Source organism: Sebastes fasciatus, chromosome 4, assembly GCF_043250625.1.
Source record: "Sebastes fasciatus isolate fSebFas1 chromosome 4, fSebFas1.pri, whole genome shotgun sequence".
NCBI classification, from domain to species: Eukaryota; Metazoa; Chordata; class Actinopteri; order Perciformes; family Sebastidae; genus Sebastes; species Sebastes fasciatus.
This window is the reverse complement of record NC_133798.1, coordinates 4,557,971-4,579,420: the sequence shown is the minus strand read 5'-3', so window position 1 is coordinate 4,579,420 and position 21,450 is coordinate 4,557,971. Positions and strand designations below refer to the sequence as shown.

The 21,450-nt window shown below is 42.9% G+C and overlaps 1 protein-coding gene across 4 annotated transcripts in view; it reads left to right on the top strand.

Annotated features, from left to right (window-relative positions):
- The window catches only part of LOC141765507 (NT-3 growth factor receptor-like), a 258,306-nt gene that overhangs the window by 95,212 nt on the left and 141,644 nt on the right, over nt 1-21,450 (top strand). For all 4 annotated transcript variants that reach the window (XM_074631527.1, XM_074631525.1, XM_074631528.1 and 1 more), the window contains exon 4: nt 4,091-4,162. In XM_074631527.1, the coding sequence (XP_074487628.1) occupies nt 4,091-4,162 (72 nt within the window). The remainder of the gene's footprint in view (nt 1-4,090; nt 4,163-21,450) is intronic.

Below are 21,450 nucleotides of genomic sequence, written 5' to 3'. Positions count from 1 at the left end.
AGCTGAAAAGGACAGCAATCAGTATCAACTGCTCTAATTATGTGTCACCAAACAAAAGCTCTGATGAAAAGGAGAAGCTATAGCAGCGTCTGCTCTGATTGAGTGTGTTTGCTTGTGAGCATGTTTTCATGACTCAATAGATAGTTGTGTTGTACTTCTTGTGTTGACATCACAAATGGACAGAAATCCTAACGGCTTGTTTCGAACGCACAATTTCTGAATACGGGCTGTGTGTATTTCTCCGTATATTGAGTGTTTTGATAGTTTAACAGTATTCATATAGCACTTAAACCTGCTTTATATTATATAAGACATGCATTTCTCACTTTTTACAATATGGGACCTTTAAGGGATTAGATTTGAGAAAAGAAACATTGAGGTATCTTGATGACAGATTAAAGAATTAAGGGTTTGTATTGTATCAGTGCTGTTTAAAATGCAACATGATATTCCAGAAGAAAAGCTGACACAAGTTGAGTCTAGGGTTGGGCAATATGACGTTATATACCGTGCGACAGTAGAATTGTGTCCACCAGTAGAGATTTGGCAATACAGTTTCCACTGCGGTAGTGAGTCTCGCGTGATTTTGTTGCAATATTGCAATCTTGTGAATCCAGCTTCGCAACACTGATATTATCACTGACACCGCCCCCATCTAGGGCACGAGTTGATCTGAATTACATGTGCGTATTCCGTGAATGTGTTGGTTAGATGCATTCTTATAGAATAGAATTATTCATCCCCTTGGTGAAATTGTGGCCTTTATGACAATTTGAAGCCTTATTCTTTCAGCCTCCAACACCGGGTGTGTGAAACAGACTTGGGATCAAATAAAAAAATATATATTGTAACGTAATTCAAAGCGGTAAACAGGCTTACTTTCATATCTTATAATCACCCACAGCATACATAAAAGTACTGGTAGCAAAAGTCATGACTCTGACGTGTCTCACGGCAACATAGATGATTCAGATAAGTGAATCTATGATATGAATATATGCACAGACTCCAACACGTGTTAGTAGATATATTCACTGTCAGTTCGGGTCTGCACAAGATTGGTTGACTATAATAAAGCTGAGAAGATGAACATGGAACTGACTTATACTTTAATATCAAAGTCAAATGTGCATGGAAAAAAGCAACACATTCAATATTTCGTTGGAAACTCATTTTACAAGTCCCCAAAAAAATAAGTTCTTCCCAAAGAGTGGTAATTAAATCAACAACATCACCGGTGACACGAGGAGCTCATCAGTGGTGTGACAGCGGAGGATGTAGGGGTCACTGCATATTCACTTCATACCAGTGGAACTAGAGTCTGCGTAAAGGAATCCAACTATCAAGTCTAGTGTGAAATATAATATTTACCAGCTGTGTTTACTGACATATCTAAGCTATGACACACACACACACACACACACACACACACACACACACACACACTAGTGACATCCCTATACACAGAAGACTTAAATGATCTCATCATTGTTAATAATGAGGTGATTTGGATTCCACTGGGTGTCTCGTCCCTCCACTCACACCAGCCTGAGCACCTCTTCATAGTCGGCTTCATGTTGCCAAGGAGATGGACACCTGTGTTTCTGTTGTGTATTATTTCAACCCAGAAGGGTTTATGATGGAAATGAGTCGTGACTGTTCAAACACTGCTGTGTGTGTTTGATTTCCTCTGTGTGTGTGTGCAGGCATATGTACATGTGTATGTATTGCTGGCGAAATCCTCAATTTTTTGTCTTTATGGATCTTGCTGATGGTGCCATTTATAACACACTGTGTCGCTGATGTCACTGGAATGGAACCCTGCATACTCATAATCCAACATCCAAATGAAACATTCAATGGTATCAGAGACTGTGGGTAAAGCTGGTTATTCCATGGACCTACACACTGTAACCACCTGATTTGACTGTTGTCACGCTATTAAGTAGGCGTTATCAGTCGCTATAAGCACCATAGATGTGGGTCAGTAGGGGCCTACTACACCTACTACGTTTTAAAAGTGAAAGCGAATGGAGGGATATGTGTGCAAGAAGGAGGAGTTTATAGGTGAGGTGGGACTTGATTGGAAGCCAGTAAAGGTGGATGAGAGTAGGGGTGATGTGCTGCCAGGGCCTAGTGCAGGTGAGAACCCTGGCAGCTGAGTTCTGAACATACTGGAGCCTGTCCAGGGCTTTGCTGGTTACCCCAGACAGGACTCCATTACAGTAGTCCAGACGGGAGGTTATGAAGGCGTGGATGAGGGTCTCTGCCACGGAGTCAAAGAGCGACGGCTGGAGTCTAGAAATGTTTTTGAGGTGGTAGAAGGCATATTTTGTGATGGATTTGAAGTGTGACTGAAATGAAAGGGCGGAGTTCAGGATGACGCCTATAGGTCGCGGACCTCGGAGGACGGGCAGAAGGAGCTGCCATCCACATCCACTGCTATCGCTTATTGTTATTAGTCCTATTTGTATTTCTACTTATAGCTGTTGTGCTATTATTGTGGTTGCAGTGCATCTCCCCTGCTCTCTCTCAATCTCTCAAAACCCAACCAGAGGCAGATGGCCGCCCACCCAAGGTTTTTACCTGTTAAAGGGGAGTTTTTTTTTCCACTGTTGCATAACAATGCATGCTCATGGGGGATCTTTTGTTGGGTCTCTAAATTATAGAGTGCAGTCTAGACCTGCTCTTTATGAAAAGCGTCTCGAGATAACTTCTGTTATGATTCGAGGCTATATAAAAATAAATTGAATTGAACTGAATTGAATTTGACACCCTGGGAATGAGAGTACCGCCGCTTGGTTAATGGCACTCCAGCATACCGAGGCACTCTTTAGCATCTGTATGAGACGCACCAGGCTTTCAACTAACTCCAATGTAAACCCATCCTTGTCATTATGAGACAGGTCTGGGTGGGAGGGGGGGATAGATGTGTCATTTTTTTTTTTCTCCAGTCAACCTGAGTTATGTATAGCAATACCTCCAAAGGGTCTTTCAGGGCATGAATTCTTCTCCATTCTTGCCCACAGGAGTTTGTATCCATGCAACCATGCTCCTCAGTTGTGCTGTTCAGAAATAGTTTTGTTCTTGCTTCCTTAATTTGTAAGGCTGCACAGTTAATCAAAATTTGAATGAGATCGCAATATGGCCTGCAGCGATTTTCAAATCGCAGGAGTTGCAATATTTGTTAAAGGTGATTTGTGTGTCAAAATACTATTTTAAATTAAATATTGTCGTGCTGCAGAGATGTCCTACACGTCATATTCTATAGATATTGCAAAATATTTGTGTTTGCTACAGATAAGCACAAAAATTACACCATAATCATTTTAATATATTTTTCAATGAAAGAAAAGAAAACATGGTGAATGCCAAAACGCCAAACTCGAGGCTTCAAATAGGTGACGTTATGGTGTCTACTTCTTATATACATGTCTATGGTCTACTCTACGGTCAACTCAAAAATGTTAATAAACAGTATCATAGGCAAAAAAATGATGTGTTATCATTGTTTAGCTTTAAAGATATATATCATAGGCAAATAAGATGTTGTTGTTTTTTAGCTTTAGGGAAAAAAAGCAAGGGTTCAGATTAACAAATGATTTAGTAGACACTCATTAACCTTAGTATATGGACAGTAAACACCAAGATGTTTCAGTCTTTTCGGGCCGTTTCTCAAACCAACATTTAGTCTCTTTTAATTAAACTCTGGTGCGGTTCGTTTGGGCAGTCGAGAACGCAATAATCATACATAGGTGAACGACAGGTTAACATGAGTTGGAGAGGACCGACCTGGACTTCTGTTAAAGTCCAATGTTTTCTTGACATCTGGGCCGAAGACAACATAATACAGGTCCACAAAAATGGTGGATCTTTCTAAAGTCATTGGAGATAAACTGGAGGAGACTCAAACCGATTAATCGATTATCAAAAATAGTTGGCAATTCATTTAAGAATTGGCAACTAATCGATCAGTCACTGCAGCTCTAATACACAGTGAGCTGAAAACACTGAGCTCTTGTTGTCATGTTGAAGTGAAGTTTGTCACATCTGCCTTACCTCTCTGTCTCTTTCTCATTCCCTCCCTCAGAGACCTGTCCAAGAATCCAGCATTGACCACGTTGTCCTGGCAGATCTTTGAACATCTGCAGCTCTCTGAACTGTAAGTTTACCTTTGATTTTAATTACAGCTGACCCATTGTACCCACACTGTTTCTCCCTTCATTGTTGCTAGCACAATCACAGTAGAAGGACCTGTATATAGGTACTAGAAAATGCTCCTTGTTCCCCTTCCATTAGGCTTGAGTAAGTCTAGTTACCAAAGGTGGCGGCTTCACTATCTGGCAGGAACCCAAATGAGGTTTAATCATTTGATGTCTGCTTTCTATGAAAGAGCTCACAACCTGAAAGTGCTTAAAAAGTGACAGGCGTGGATATTTGCAGATTTAACCACGCCTTTAATTGATGACAGTGAAAATGTTCCAGTTTCTTTACAAACCTGCGTGCTAAGAAAGTGAGTGAAGTATTGCTGCAGGAAATCACACCAGGCATGTTTACTGGATCTGTTGACCTGTCTGTGGGTGGTTCAACAAACAGCTTGTATTTCAGTGTACAATCATTAGGTGCGGCAACTGCACGTGTAATTAACATGGGGTGTTACTAAAGAGCTTATGTCACATGTCATCAAGAGGTCTTATATACAGTTTTAGCACTATATATATATATATATATTTAAACGTTTGTGTTTGTGTTTTTCATCATGAAAAAGATGGAAGCAGTGCCTTGATGACATTATATTTCTCGATGGAAAGGATGTTTTTGCTCTTCTATCGACTGGCTTCGGAAAGAGTTTTGATTGAAAGATGGTTTATCCAATCACCTGCCAAGTATTTTTTGAAAGTGTATGCTCTTTTCCAAACAGTTTCCAATGACGGCTTGTTCTGTGTTAGGGTAAGATCTAAATCGTTATAGGTAGAATCTGTTCAAACACAAAGAGGTAGAAATTTGTTGCCCAACTCCGAAAATGTTTATGATTACATAACTTTTAGAGTTGGTATTTCCATGGACAGATTATGAGACAATGGTCCCTTGGTCCAAGTGTGACGACCCCTCCACTCCACTAGGTGTCCTGTGTCTTTTACCTCCTTAGGAGGAGAATGGGACGTCACAATGGCGTCTAGTTCGGTCTCACCTGCAAGGACTTTCAACAGCTCACTGTCCGTTAGATCAACATCATTACTCCTGTCACTCTCTGCAGCACGCTTCTGTTTTTGAGCGCGCGTAATTACGCACGACGGGAACAAAGCCAGCAGCTCCGACTCATCACTGTTAGCGGCGAGTCTTGGGCTGACAGAGAGTATCGGTGCCCTGTCTAACACCTCAAGCGTAGGCGTCACCTTACCCCCGGCAATGTCATTCCCCATTAACATTACGATGCCACGGATTGGCAACGCCGGGCAGACCGCTACCGGGAAGAAACCGCTTATTAATTTGGACTGCACATGCACCCGGTGCACTGGCCGCGGAACACAACCCATTTCGATTCCACTGAGCATCGTACTGTAGCCACACGCCGATTGCTCTGAAAATGGTAACGATTTTGCAATTATAACAGACTGGGAACCCCCGGTGTCGCGCAAAATCTGTATGGGACGCTGATCACCTGGCGCGCCGGTTAGCGACACTAAGCCCTCCATAATAAACGGCCTGAAGCAGGGATCAGGACTATCATCATCACACGGGTCTGTGGGATTTCCAATACGCCCTGATTTAATTAAGCCGATGCCTTTAGGCTGGCGCACAGCCGGAGACGGCTGCTCCTCCTTACGTTTCAATAACAAACAATTTGCAATGACGTGTCCGGCCTTGTGGCAGTAGTAACACTCCCTCTCCTCTCTGCGCACGAGAGGAGCTCTGCTAGGACCTCTATCAACAGAGGCAGCGGGAACGAAACGAGGCCTGTCAGAAAAAGAGGACGAAGTGAACGTAACCTTGTGTGTAAGCATATACTCATCCACCATAACAGCTGCAGCAGACAGAGTGTTTACCTTCTGCTCATTCAAATGCACAACCATGCGCTCAGGCAAACAATTTTTAAACTCTTCCAACAACATTAACTCACGAAGGGCAGAAAAATCATTACATTTATTAGCGGAACACCATTTGTCAAAGAGACTTCCCTTATCCCTCGCAAACTCCACATAAGTTTGGGTGGCGGACTTTTTCTGGGCTCTAAATTTTTGCCTATAAGCCTCTGGCACCAATTCATAGGCGCGCAGAATGGCGGCTTTCACAGTGTCATAATCTTTACTAGCCTCAAGAGGGAGCGCTGCTACTACCTCTTGGGCTTTACCAGATAACCTACATTGTAGTAGTAGGGACCACATCTCAGCAGGCCATTTAAGAGCCAGAGCAATGCGCTCAAAGGCGCTAAAGTAACAGTCCACTTCGGTTTCTCGGAACTGTGGGACTAAAGTGATGTTTTTACTAATGTCAAAAGCTCTTGGTGAATAACTAGCGAGCATTGAGGGTGAGCCAGCTGACGCAGAAGCTGCCTCTGCCGTAAGAGTTTCCCTCTGTAAATCAATCTCCATCTGACGTAACCTTACGTCTTTATCTGCCTCTATCTCCAGTTTTTTAACTTGCAGGCGGAAGTCAAGCTCTGCCTGACGTTCCTGCGCATGAGTCTGAGCCTCGAGGTGGAGACGAGCAAGGCGTACTTTTAAACGTGCCTCGTCTCGAGATCCTGCAGAACCAGGCGATAGGGGATCGTATCGAGGGAGAGTAACCGGCGTCTTAACCCGGCCCTCCGCCTCGAAGGCAATACCCGGGGCTGGTTTCGGCTCTCGCTCAGCCACAGTACTGGGAGTTCCACCCTCAGCCAGAGCGACTTCCTCCTGCATACTGGACTCTGCAGGCGCCAACATCTCAATCACCCTCAGCTCAACAAGTTTATTCACCACTAACTGCTTTAGTTCTTTCTTAATTAGCTGCCTCGATGCCGAGAAACCGAAGTGGCTGGCTATGCTTAACAGGTCGTCCTTTCTACACAGCGCAAGTTGATCACGGGTGGGGGTTTGAAGAAAACGCTCTAAATTGAACGCCATAGCACCCCCCGGTGCAAACAATCAATTAATTAATTTAAACAAGAAATTCTCGGGAATAATTAATATCCCGGGACGAGCCCCCATTTGTTACAACCCGGCTCAAAGGTTGCAACAAAAATGGGAGACCAGACGAGTTTAAAAATAGTAACAGGCATTTATTTAACAAACTAACAATCAATAACTAAATAAACGTGGAAAGTCAGTAATCAGTAATGTAGGCATGTGTGGGTGTGTGAAAATGTCTGCTGCAAACAAAACCAAAACAGGTGTGCCAGCCAAGGAAGAGAGAGCCACATCTGTTGAAAGGTAGAGAGCTTTTATCCCAACCACACCAAGCCCAGGTGTGGCTCATCAACCTGACGACCCTCTCCTGCAAAACAAAGGAGAACCAGCAAAAAGACACAGGACACCTAGTGGAGTGGAGGGGTCGTCACACTTGGGTACAGATATGTCGGGCCATCCACCTCTCCTACATAGGAACAAGACACCCAGACTGGAAGAGACTCCGACAACTCTTTCTTTCTTTTTTTTAAGCTGATTTTTTGGGGGATTTTTGCCTTTATTAGATAAGACACAGGAAAGGGGGAGAGGCAGGGGACGACATGCAGCAAAGGGTTACGGGATGGATTCAAACCAGAGCCGTTGTTGTAAGGTCTTGGTACACCTCAGTTTACCTCCACATGATGTCCCAACTGCTCAGGATAGCAGCTCTCCAGTAAGGCTGGTGGTGCAAATAGCATTTTCTTTCTAAGTGCCAGGATCATTTTTTCAATTGTTCCCAATGAGGAGAGAGCGTATACGGCCGCATGCGTCTAGTGTCTTTTTTCAGAGCACTCCGACCTTTTTGTGCAGCCGCTCCGAGCACTTCTAGTTGAAAATCTCTGAACTTTTCAGAAAGGGTGCTGTCTGGACTAAACTGAAGCAACATATGTGCTTTATTCTTTGAATATTACCATGGCTGCTTTTTAAGACATACTGTACCGTCTTTTATTTGCCCTATTCCATGACCTAAATTGCTGCTCCTTCAGACAATCAGTGTATTTTTTGTATGACCCGTCATCTGACAAGATGCCAAAAGAAAATCAGTGGCACCAGAGGCAGCGGGAAGGAGAGGAAGAAGGAGGAGAGAGAAGCTTCACCTTCACCGGGCAGATTAGAGGCTGTGGTTGGGTCACGGCACAAGTAAATGCAGGCTCTAGGATAGCGCTGTACCTGAATCAGAATATTTTGGTTTGACTCGGATTTGGCTGTTCAATACGAAAATTCAACTACTTGTTCTTTTATCTTCATAGACTATTAGATACCAGATACAGACTATATGGCAATTAGAAAATCAATTGGTATGAATTTCAGTGATGATTTAGACCACATTAACATAATAATATAATCATCATAATCATAATGAACTGAAAATATTTGTACACTTCTCAACCGTTGGGTCCGTGCAGTATGCCCAGGGGATTCAAATCGGAGGGTTACGGTGCGCCACGACGGACTCTCGGCTTTGAAGGTGGCTCGCGGCTCCGGCCGTGAACTTTTCAGCACCGTTCACCAGGACCTCACCGCTTCCTGGGAACGTGGTGCTTGCTGAGCCCTGTCTCCCTGTTGGGAGGGATGGGGTCACGGCGCGACTGTCAACTGGGGCGGACTGTCCTCAGTGCGAGGGGTCTGCGGCGATGTCGGCAAACCACGTGACCCGTGTTGAAACAAGGACCCTGTCTTGTTTACCATGCTTGGGTGTGACTTTGAATGGTGGTGACACAGCAAAAAAGTAGGCTACAACCAATGTCCATCCATCCATCCATCCATTTTCTTCCGCTTATCCGGGGCCATGTCGTGGTGGCAGCAGGCTTAGCAGGGAATTCCAGACAAAACCACACCATTCCAAAATCTCTGTTTTTTGTCCCACCAACATTTCTCCACCAACAAATGATGTGAAATGAGTTCACGGTTTGAACTGCAGCTTACAGGTTGCCATCTTCCTCCACAAATGAAATGTTCTGTGTTACTGCAATAAGATCAAGCAACTAAAATAACTCAATCAGAACAGATACCAATAGAACTGGAAACGCGATGAAATTAGCAACTCTGTATGTCACTTAGAGCATTTCATATTAATTTCACACAGACTTGTCATCACTTTCTCCACCTCTTGACATACCAGCTAAATCAAACAAAGGTCATGAGAACTGCCATCAGCTGAATAATGATGCTGGAATAAACCGATTGTACTCTCTCACTTTATACAGGCTCGTGCATCTGAAGTTAGACTCTCTAATCTTTACAACAGCAGTGGCTAATCTATGTGTGCAAAAATGTATATATTTAGCCATCTGCTACAGTATGTAATTCACTAATGGAGTTACCAAAGTACATTATATAGTGGATATGGAATTAATAAAATGTGTCCGGAGATAATAAAACAATTTGGCCAACGCTTCACTGAGTGCAGCTTATCTACTGTAGTATAGTCAGAGTCGCAGTCAAGTCACGTGTCTGTTCTTGGCAACGACTTTTTAACAAGTGTGAGTGTAAGAACATATCATATATCAAAATATGATGTTTTGCCATACTGTATTGATTCTTAAAAACACTATATTTTTAATCAATGGTTTACACGCACAGAAGTCAATACTTCATGTAATATCCAAAGAGATGCACCCTCTCAGTGCATGTGCCCTCTTAAAGTAGTGCTAGGATGTTGAATGTTACTGTTACGTCCCAGTAAGGTCTAGGGGTAAGGGAAGCAACGCCAGCCGATGGAATCAGGCGTAAAGTAGCCGTTTACTGTTAAATGAACGATCAAATGAGAGCAAAACAGGCTGCAGGCAATCAACCAACAAAGTTACAGCAAATAAAGGTGAACACAAGTGTGTTGACATAAAATGTAAACTACGAATGGAGAAAACACATGAATGGCAGCAGCCTTTTTAACGAGTGCATCTACACAGAGGAAAAGACTAACCAACTAGCACATTAATATGTGACCTAAAAATAAACTACTCCCTAGCCCAGTTCCAACCAAATCACAAATGCTTCTATACTTCGACAATAACGTCACACGAAGGTACTCAATACCATCGAGTTAGTTAGTTTGTTACAAAATCACACAACAAAGAAGCGACGAGGTGGACTGATCAAGTGTAATCACAGCCACACGTGTCGTTCCTCTCCGGGCCTCTTTTAACTGATTCAACCGGTTTCCGCCGCAGCCGCGGAGTGGTGGCCACAGCGATGACATCACACGAAAGAAGGGAGGGAGGCGGGCCAACCCCAGCAGCTTGGAAACCTGCAAAGATAGTTAATGAAAGGAAGACCTACCACTCTGATTAGTTTTAAACTTACAGAACCCGTAACAGTTACAGGGACTGTGATAAATGCAAATCCAGATCCCACTGTTATGATTACATAAAAAAAGTAAACTTGTTTTACTGTTCTTTATACTATGACAGTTTTTGCTAAAATTAGATAAAAAAAATTTGTTTCGCGATATATTGAATTGTAACCTCTGTATCATGATACGTATCGTATCGTCAGATTCCTGCCGTTATGCAGCCATAATAACAAGCATTTCTATAGTTTAGTTTTGTTCAGCTGTACTATACATCTAATGACAACATAGAACAGAGTTAAAGATGCATTTTTTATAAATAGTGATTTTGTAATACAATTTACGCTCAGGTTTTCTCACTGAATTACCTCATAATACATACAATCACTGGTTCCCATTGGTTCCACTGATTTTAACAGTTGTATTTCAGGAATGTCAGTTTTTGTTGCGACTTAGCTGTGGATAACGTAGCGGCACTGCCTGTGAGTACGTGCGTGTGGATGTCAAAGTTAACGCGATAATAACACATTAACGCAAATTTGTTTTAACGCCACTAATTTATTTAACGCATTAACGCAACTTGTGATTTTATAATCAACCTCTTAAAAATCCAACGGGTCTTTCGGAGGTTGTAGCGGGTTCAGTTTTAAAGCTAGAGTGAAGATACTTGCATCGTATCAAACTAGAAAATCTAAGGAATACCAACAATGTCATACTAGTTTGTCGCGAAGGAGGCTAAATAACACTCTAAACCTACGCTGAATATTGGTGAGGAAAAACTGGCACGGCCATTTTAAAGGGGGTCCCCCTTGACCTCTGACCTCGATATGTGAATGAAAATGGGTTCTACGAGTCTCCCCTTCACAAACATGTCCACTTTATGATAATCACATGCAGTTTTGGGCAAGACAACTGACACACTGACAGCTGTTGTTCCCTGTTGGGTTTGAGTTTGTCATGTTATGATTTGAGCATATTTTTTTATGCTAAATGCAGTACCTGTGCAATATCTTTCATTGTTTTGTGTTGTTAATTGATTTCAAATAATAAATATATACATACATTTGCATAAAGCAGCATATTTGTCCACTCCCATGTTGATAAGAGAATTAAATACCTGACCAATCTCCCTTTAAGGTACATTTTAAACAGATAAAAATTGTGCGATTAATTTGCGAATAATCATGGACAATCATGTGATTAATCTAGATTAAATATTTGAATTGATTGACAGCCTTTATATGTGTGTGTGTGTGTGTGTGTGTATGTATATGTTACAACATGTTCTGCCAACTTGAGCCTGTGAAGGGGCTGCCAACGAGTCTATCTGGCATATTTTTGGCGGCTGGTGTGCTAATAGTGTGATATTTCAAGCTATGAGCTGGTTCAGGCTGCTGGGGCTATTTCCAGGGCTGAGTGTTCAGTGTGTGAGAGAGATACACACACCTTGAAAGACAGGTTACTAGAGGTCAACACTTGCTTACTGGCTCCTGTGAATGTTTGTAGTTCTGGATCTGTGTGAGCTATTTCATGTTATACAGTACAATTCTGTGTTGCAGCACAGAAGTGATTTACAGCTATGATGGACATTGGACATGTGGAATTAATGTTTTATAGCTGTAGTACGTATGTATTTAAACTACAATATATTACATTCAATGCAATCATATTTCCATCCCTCTCCCCTCCCATCACCTCGGCACCTCTCTTTCCTGATTCCGCGTCTCAGTCCGTGTTTTAATCCAGCTGCCAAACTCAATTTAGTCAAACCTTTTTTGCATGTCATAAAAAAAATAAAACTTTCCATCAGAAAGGATTGAAGTAAATAAGTGAAAAGAACATCCTGCATAAAATGTGGAAGTCGGAGTCTTTTTAAGTACAGATAAGTCCCGAGCCACTTTCTATGGATTTGTAGACGTGTAGTTTGAGGACAGCGGTGTTAATCTTCATGAGCAGCCTGAGTGGTTGTCTCACAGGTTTGACACACAGCGGCCGGATCCGTGAAGCTGCTGCTTGAAGATGAATAAACTGCTCACTGATGGGGGCATGTCTTTTAGGCACCTTAGAGCATGTAAGGAAGTTATGTTAAAGCCTTTATTCAGTCAGGCATGTTAATGGTTTTAAAACAATGACTGGTTTTGACCTCGCCGTGTCTTCAATAAGGTGGAGATAATGATAAACCAGGTAAAAGTGAAGCCAATGTGGAAGTGCCTTAAACCTGCATTCCAGTCCAGTAGGTTACATCCCGCGGTCGGGACGTGTAGGTAAAAATCCAGACTTCCAATGACTAAAATCCTTATACCAAGTTAAAACACGTACATAAAAAGGTAAGGTTTTAAAAAGTGAATCATGAAGTTCTGGTTCAAAACTGGATAAAATGTCAATTGATGACAGAGCTTCGGTCCGACAGAGACCAGGCCGATGTTTAACAATAGGGATGCACCGATACCACTTTTTTTCAGACCGAGTACAAGTACAAGTACAAGTACTTACATTTGGGTACTCGCCGATATCGAGTACCCAATACGAGTACTTCTCTGCCAAAAGACCCTCGTTAACAGCCAGCTGGAGGGCGTGAGCGACACACGGCAGGCTGGGGAGTCCCGCATACGAGGCGGTGCGCCGCGACCGGCTCTAGGTCAGCTTGGAAAGGCTCGGGGGCGAAGGTGCGTCCCGGGGCCGTGGCCAAAGTGCTCGCTGTGCCCTCTCTCCCCGCCGGGTAGGGACGGGGCCCCCTGCTCCCGGTGCGACTGTCAACCTCGGCGGACTGTCCTAAATGCGCCCCAACGGCGTCGTGCCCCCAAGGCATGGCTCGGCCCACGTAAAAGGCGCCAGGGGTCTGCGGCGATGTCTGCAACCCACCCGACCCGTCTTGAAACACGGACCAAGGAGTCTAACGCACGCGCGAGTCAGAGGGTGCAAGCAAAACCCCCGTGGCGCAATGAAGGTGAGGGCCGGCGCACCGGCTGAGGTTGATCCCGGCCGGTCTCGCCCGCACCGTCGGGGAGGTGGAGCGTGAGCGCGTGCGATAGGACCCGAAAGATGGCGAAAGAAGACGAGAGGTTAACGTCACGCTGCCGTAGAGTGGTATCGGTGTTGTTGTATCGGAGCCGTTTTGCGAGTACGAGTACATGAGCACAGTATCGGACCCGATACTCGGTGCATCCCTAGTTAACAACGGCCCTGTTCTATTCAAGTGTCCCAGTAAGCCGTGGCAGTTTGACCATTGCACTTCACTCTTATTATTATGCTACCAGTTGGTCATATCGGTCAGCAACAGATTACTTTCTAATAATATTTCATAACCATTGAATTTCTTTATTGACAAAACGCCACATTATTTCAAACATATACTGTTACATTGAAGATAATTTAGGACAAACTGACTGAAACAACACAATTTGCCAAATTTAATACATTATAATTGCATTAAATATGTTGGATGGGAACCCAGCTACCCTCTTTATCTGTGCGTGCGTGCGTGTGAGAGAGAGAGAGAGAGAGAGATCTTCCAATTTCAGAGTACTACATATGAACAGAATAATACACACACACACACACACACACGCGCGCACACACACACACACACACACACACACACACACACACACACACACACACACACACAAGAAGGCACGCTGTCAATCAGAAACTGAGACAGAGACAGAGAGGGAGACTGCGAGACAGACGAGAGTACCAGAGGATGTATTTTAGTCTTTTGGAAGCAGGGCAGCTCCTCAGAGAAGAATATATGCTATCCTCTATGGAGCAGATATGGATACAAATACTTGCAAAGATGCAGTTCCCACTGTCGTATGCACACACACACACACACACACACACACACACACACACACACACGCACACACACTTACACAAATACTGCTACGAACACTGATAGCTCAGTAAGTGTTAGGACCTGTAGGCTCTGAGGACATTTTTGCAAAGGGAGGACTTACTTTAGGTTTCAGATTGGATGAGGTTCTGTTTAGGGCAAGGATTGGGATTTGACACTTAGTTGTGATGGTAAAGGTTAGGGCTAGGTTAGGGAACCCATTATGTCAGTGAGGGTCCTGACAAATATAGATGTACAATCGTGTGTGTGTGTGTGTGTGTGTGTGCAAAAACCTAGTAGATATGTGCAGAAACTTTCAGAGGCAGACATTCATGCTTGATGTCCATGAATACATCCATATTAGGGCTGTATCTGTTCGTGTATGTGTGCCGAACCATCACGGTGTGGGAGTCACGGTCCGGTGCACTCAGCCGCACGCAGCATACACGGTATGAAAATTGATGCACGTAATGTTGAACCAAAGTTCACAAGTGCAAATTCCTCCTGGAAAAACTGTATCTGTACGCCTTTAGTAACATGTACTGAGGTTAGCACAACAAGCTGATTGGTGTGTGAGTCAGTCACACTATGGTGAGCGCAAATGAAACGATGGCGCTGGAAGACCCGCCCGCGGGTCAACTACAACAGCAACGGAGAGAAAGTTGTGCATAAATTAAGGGCGGTGAGTTGCCGTTGCTCCACTGTTGTAGGGGATGTGAATGGAAACGCATCCGGTCAACTAACACACACTCGACAGCATCGCCGAGATGTGCCGATCACTGGGACGAGGGAAAAGCAAAGTGGCGCGTAACTCCTTATCCCCGCTGCTTTCAAGCAGTTTCATTTTCAATTTCATAGTATAAGAGATGCATTGTATGGACCAGGGGTCTGCAACCTGCGGCTCCAGAGCCCCACATGCAGCTCTTTAGCCCCTCTCCAGTGGCTCCCTGTGGATTTTTAAAAATGGAAATGTATAACTGTTTTTTGTTTACATTTTCATTTTTATTTATCATTGTTGTAGGTCTATGGTACGACGGTACGACAGAGTGTTAGGGCCACATTGAGGAAAAAAAATTAATCTGAGATTTCGAGAATAAAGACAAAAGTTTTCGAGAATAAAGTCGTAGGATTAAGAGAAAAAGTCAGAATATTATGAAAATAAAGTCATAACTTTACGAGAAAAAAGTCGTAGTATTATGAGAATAAAGTCATAATATTATAAAGTAGTGATTTTACGTGTTATTTTCTCTTTTTTCTCGTAAAGTTATGACTTTATTCTCCTAATATTAAGATTTTTTTTTTCTTGTATAAGGTTATGACAGAAATGTTTGCAATGTTCCATTTTTATAATGAAAACAGTTTATCAAAGTTGCAAAGTTTGCAAAATACCATCTCAGTCCCCAACAAGAGGATTGTGTCTGACTTTGACCTTTGCACTACCGTCTGTTCAAAATGAATGAAAAGAAATGGATCAGTATGAACCGAACTCGCACCGAACCGTGACTCCTCAACCGGGGTATGAACCGAACTGTGTCTTATGTTTACAGTTACAAATATCAATCTTCTATCTTGTCAGGAAGAAAAGAAAGGAAGACAGAAGGATAGTGCTGTGGGATGCTGTTTTTTGTTGTGGTTGCACCAGCGTCTGTATCAGTTTTTGGGTCCCGTAGGTTGCTCTCACTTCATATTCTGGTCTGGTTTATGTTCACACTGACTTCTTAAAAACAAACCAAGAGGTTTAGACATGACACATGGACTACCATATAACTCCTATTTGGATTAGCTTTGGCTACTGTAATCCTGCATCATCAGTGCAAGGAGCCACCTAGGGGTGTCTAAGAGCAGGTCATACAGCACCTGAGATAAAATCTCCAAATTCTTCTAAAATGTGTGAATACGTGCTAGGCGGTGGATGGAGTAGACTAGCAATTAATGGTTAATGGAGATGATTTTAATACAAGAGCCTCAATGAGTTGAATTTAACATCAAGATTGGAGGTTAGAGGTGGAGGTGTTTAGCAGCCCATGCTACATGGGCATTAGTGAAGTCTGGTGGGGAAGCTTCATTTAATGGTAAGACAACATTTGGTTCCAGCCATGTTTGACACAAACCAATCATATCCAGGCCATGTTGAAGAATCGATTAATTTATTGGTGACCTGATATTTACAAAAACACATCTGAGGTTCTTGTTGGGGCTGTAGTTTTCATTAGTAGGCCAATCTGTGGAGCTAGCTTAATTATACAGTACATCATGGGACAAGAAGCCTTATATTATTAGTATTACTGGAAAATTTGAGTGGACTGCACATGTGACGGTGCGGAGATAGAACTGTGATTACTTTAGATTTTTTTGGTTTTGGACTTCATCAGGTGCGGTGACTGCAGATTGTGCCACAAAACCGGTTGCTTGCTCTTGTGAGCCTTGAACTCATCATCTGCCGACGAGGCTAATCTAATGCGGTCACTAACCGGCTTGCTATCAGGCTTGACGCTGAAGCTACCATTCACACATTAATTAGTACATGCAAATTGTCTTTTTGTTCAGAATATGTTCAAACAAATGACATATTATTATCCTACAGACTCGTTTATATTTACTTATTAGAAAACTAATTGACCTGATCATTACACTGTGTGTGTTGCTGTATAGATCAGTAGCTTGTATATCCTGGATTAATTGATTGTTTGGGTGGTGTTAGCCATTCTCAATGCTATTTGTTCTATGGCACAAAAAAATATCCAGCTGTAATAAGAACAAATGGATTACTGCGGGAAAAAAGAAAACACAGAAAATAGGGTTTTGTCCAGCAAACAGTAACATTGATTATGCTTCCTATTACATTGAGTGGATGGAGAATGGATGAGGGGTTGCTGTGGCAACGGGCAATTTAACAACAGTAGTGTGATTCTGTCACTGCTCCATTACACTGGCCATTTTAACATAGATGGAGGATTAATGGTTAGATGATGATGCGACACAGAAATACATAAAGGGGAGCGTAGCAAATGGGGAATTAAACACTGAGACATATGAAGTACAAATGTAGGAAGGAAGGGTATGAGATACTTTATTTGTCCTACAGTTAAAGGTGGTAAAAAATTCAGAGCATATCTATTGCCTCCACACGGCTCTCAACATGGCGAGGGCTGACCTGGTGGTTCACAGTGCAAACGACGGCAACAGTGCTGACAGAGCTAGCAGTGTTTACCTTGGGGGGGTGAGGGGGAACCGGAGGGTGGGCGCTACGCTTCCGTGACGATGCCGTCGGTCGGTCGGGTGTTATCAGCTGTAACCGCCATATGAGAGCAGTGCACTCATATGCTGTAGACGTGACTTTCCAATACACTGCACCCTAAAGTTTGGGGGAGTATTGGTACGGAAGACGGAGCATACACTATCCAAAGAATTTTGCGTCAGCTCATGTCCGTGCAGAAAGCATAACCGGGGCTTAAGACCATTAGTAAGCTAGCCAGTGGGGCACGCTCACATGCACTAAAAGGCACGCATGGCCAGCCCGGCTATGTCAACAAAGCACGGAGAAGCTCTGATTGCAACACACACACGCACGCACGCACGCACGCACGCACGCACGCACGCACGCACGCACGCACGCACGCACGCACGCACGCACGCACGCACGCACGCACGCACACACACACACACACACACACACACACACACACACACACACACACAGAGGGAAAGAGACTTCAATCTCTGCTCCACTTACTCCACTATATCTTTACATAGCAAATCATTATTTAATGCTATATTGATGCTTGGAACATTGTGTAGAGGACCTTTAAACTTTTTTCAATTAAATGAATGTTAGGAAATAGAAAGTGTTTGGCGAAGTGCACCATCGGGCTGACAAGAAGACACAAAATAACAAAAACTTTAAAAACATTAAACCTGCATTCTGTCTAGTGGCCAGCAGGTCTATGAGAAAATGAGCCAACTTCTCATTTGATTTATTAAGTCAGTAAACGTTGTAAACATGAGTTTATGGTCTCCATCGCTAGTTTCAAGTCTTCAATACAGTATGATGTTCATTTAGTAAATTATGCTCCTATTTATCGATTCTGGTTCCCGAAAAACCAAGATGGCGACGGCCAAAATGCCAAATTTGAGGCTTCAATACCATACTCCACAAACCAATGGGTGACATCAGGGTGACTACGTCAACTTCTTATATACAGTCTATGGTCCTTTCACTTCCAACATTTTCTAACTATGATGATGGAGGGAAACCATGCTGAAACAATGCTGTAGACGTGACTTTCCAATACACTGCACCCTAAAGTTTGGGGGAATATTGGTACGGAAGACGGAGCATACACTATCCAAAGAATTTTGCGTCAGCTCATGTCCGTGCAGAAAGCATAACCGGGGCTTAAGACCATTAGTATCTCAAACCACGTGACGTATTTGTGGAATCTCTCAGTCGGGTTTGTTTAATGTGCTGAGTGGCTATGTGAAACTCTCTAGTATCTTCTCCCATCTTAAGTAGTTGAAACCTTCTGGAGAATCCTTGCAAGAAATATAGAAGAAGTATATTGAAATCAAGTGTTGGTTTTTGAATGAGCTTAGTTAATAGATTTGAGATTTAATTGACCCAGTTTGGGTCAGTTCCACCTGTCAGATAAAGTCAGCAGTCATTGTAAACCATTCGGCTGCTTTCTGTGTGTTAGTAACTCAGATATTCTCCTCCATTCAGCCAACATTGACCCCTGGTGGTCCTGCCATGACTCCTGATAATGGACACGTATTCAGTGCGCTCACACATATCTGCAGCCACATTGTGAATGACTGACACGACACCATGCTGGGTCTTATGGCAACAAAGACCACCCACATACACACTGTGCACACTTTCTCACTCGTTACCTGCGTCACATTGAATTCAACAAGTAAACCCATACAAACACAGTCGGCAGCCTGCGATTCAGTAATGGTACTCACACACAGCATAACTCAGTGGTATGTGAAACTGTCCAGCGATGCAATCTACATTACATACTGTACAACATGCAAAATTCATCATCATGAGTATTAAACTTTATATTATGATTATGATAGTGGGATGTTCGACTGAAAAACAATGTCAGCCATGAATGTCTCCACTCATTGTTTCAGGTTCATTAAGGCTGTACAGTATATGTGAAGCATACTGTACATGGGGTCACTGAATATTTGCCTTCCACCATTGACTTAGTGTCACCTGCTGATAAACTTCAGTTAGCTTGATAGTAGCCACACATGACGCTGTCATGCTTGCTACTAAGGGGTCCGTTGTCCCGACTTCTCCTGCATTGTTACATAATGTAAAGCCACAAGGCCGTGCTTCACACAGATGTTTACACCCCACTCTGTTGCATTTTTTTAATATACTGGGAGAGAGGGTCCTGGCATAATTTGAAGGTGCACTTCCTCTTGAAGAGTTTATGTTGTATCAGAATGAAATAGTGCATGTGTCTCCATATTTAACGTTACTACAGGAACTGTGTCGATTTTGGCGGCCCCAGTAGTGCTGTTGTAAAGATATGTAGCTGCCAGACTCCCTTTAGAAAACCTCTGATTTTACTGCAAAATGACCTGTGATTGGTCAAAGTCTCCTGTCACGGGCTAGATTTTCTAAAGCCTGAAAACAGAGCCATGAGGAGGAGCAGAAGTCTAGTTTTCTCTCAGAACACTTGAATTACAATATGCTGAAAGGTTATTATGGGATTTTTTGCACAATGATGCCAAAAATATACTGCCTACTGCCACTTTAATGTGAATGAAGATATTTCATCAATAAATATGGATAAGATTCAGTTGGCGCTTCCATGTTGGATATGGCTGAATATATTAGGTGACGTCCACTTGTTCCCAATAAGATCAGATTAAAAAATAGAAGCACTTCACTTTGCAGGGCATTTAAGTGAGAGTCTGTTCAGAGAAGCTTGGGTTGGACAAGAAAAAAAAACATTTGACAAAAGCTCCAAGTAGCAGCTCTGAGGACCACAGAGGCAGCCTCTGCTTTCATTGTGCCTCTGTATTTGCAGAGCTTTTCCACATCGGTGCAGGCTATCATATCCAAATCTATGAAATGTCAAAATGTTTGCCAGGCACATCAGTCCTTAAGGTCAGGCTGTGCTTGATGCATGTTGGGTATCAACATCTCCTGGTACTGATACGGTGCAGGTCGGCCCTGCTGAGTTGCGCGGGATAAAGCCTCATGTCAAACATCCACAAACAAAGGTCAGCTAGTGATTACTTGATGTGCTACACACACTCCACAGCCTACAGCTTCTCTTTGGGAATGAACCTGTCATTCCATCAAGGATGTATTCAGCCTCAAAATAGGTCTGCAACATCGCAGCGGCTGCAGGTGACAGACTGTACGGGGCTGTGTCTTCTTGAATTGGGATCAGATTGTTTTTTTTATGCTCCGTAGATTTCTGTGAAATTGAAAATGATCTCAGTGAGTCAGGTGCCCCCGTTTCATATTCAACTCCACAGTTAGTGTCATTCTACTAATAATGTGCTTATGTAGCAGCTGTAGAATGGTTGCTTGTAGATTGTAAGACACCACTCAGACCAGGAATCAGGATCTGCACATTTATTCTCCTATAAGGAGCAGCACAGGGCACAGTCAACACACACACACTCAGTGGCAGGCTCGTTCTCAGTCCCCAGTGCACAAGCTGTCCATGCTTTGGCCTGTGTGATTTTTGCATTACACATATAACAGAGTAGTTATAAATATAATATGTAAACATAAAAAATACAAAAGCTACAAATGTATTTAAATCGTAAAATAAAATAAAAGTGCACTGTAAATAATGAACTTATCTTCATATTAATCTACTCAACTAATGCAATCCATCCTAACTATACAGGAAAAATATACAACCAACAATTAAACATCATAACGCACCTATAAGGAGCAGCACAGGGCACAGTCAACACACACACACTCAGTGGCAGGCTCGTTCTCAGTCCCCTGCAGCAGTCAGAGAATATGCAAATGAGCGAAAAACTCCGACGGAGTTAACAGAAGTAAAAGTCGTATTTTGGCCGTTCGAAATCAAATGACAACCTCAGAAACATATTGATAACGATGCTTCATTGCATTTGCATACAGTTTAAGCCAGAATACACAACTTTTAAACATGCTAGCTTAACCAGAG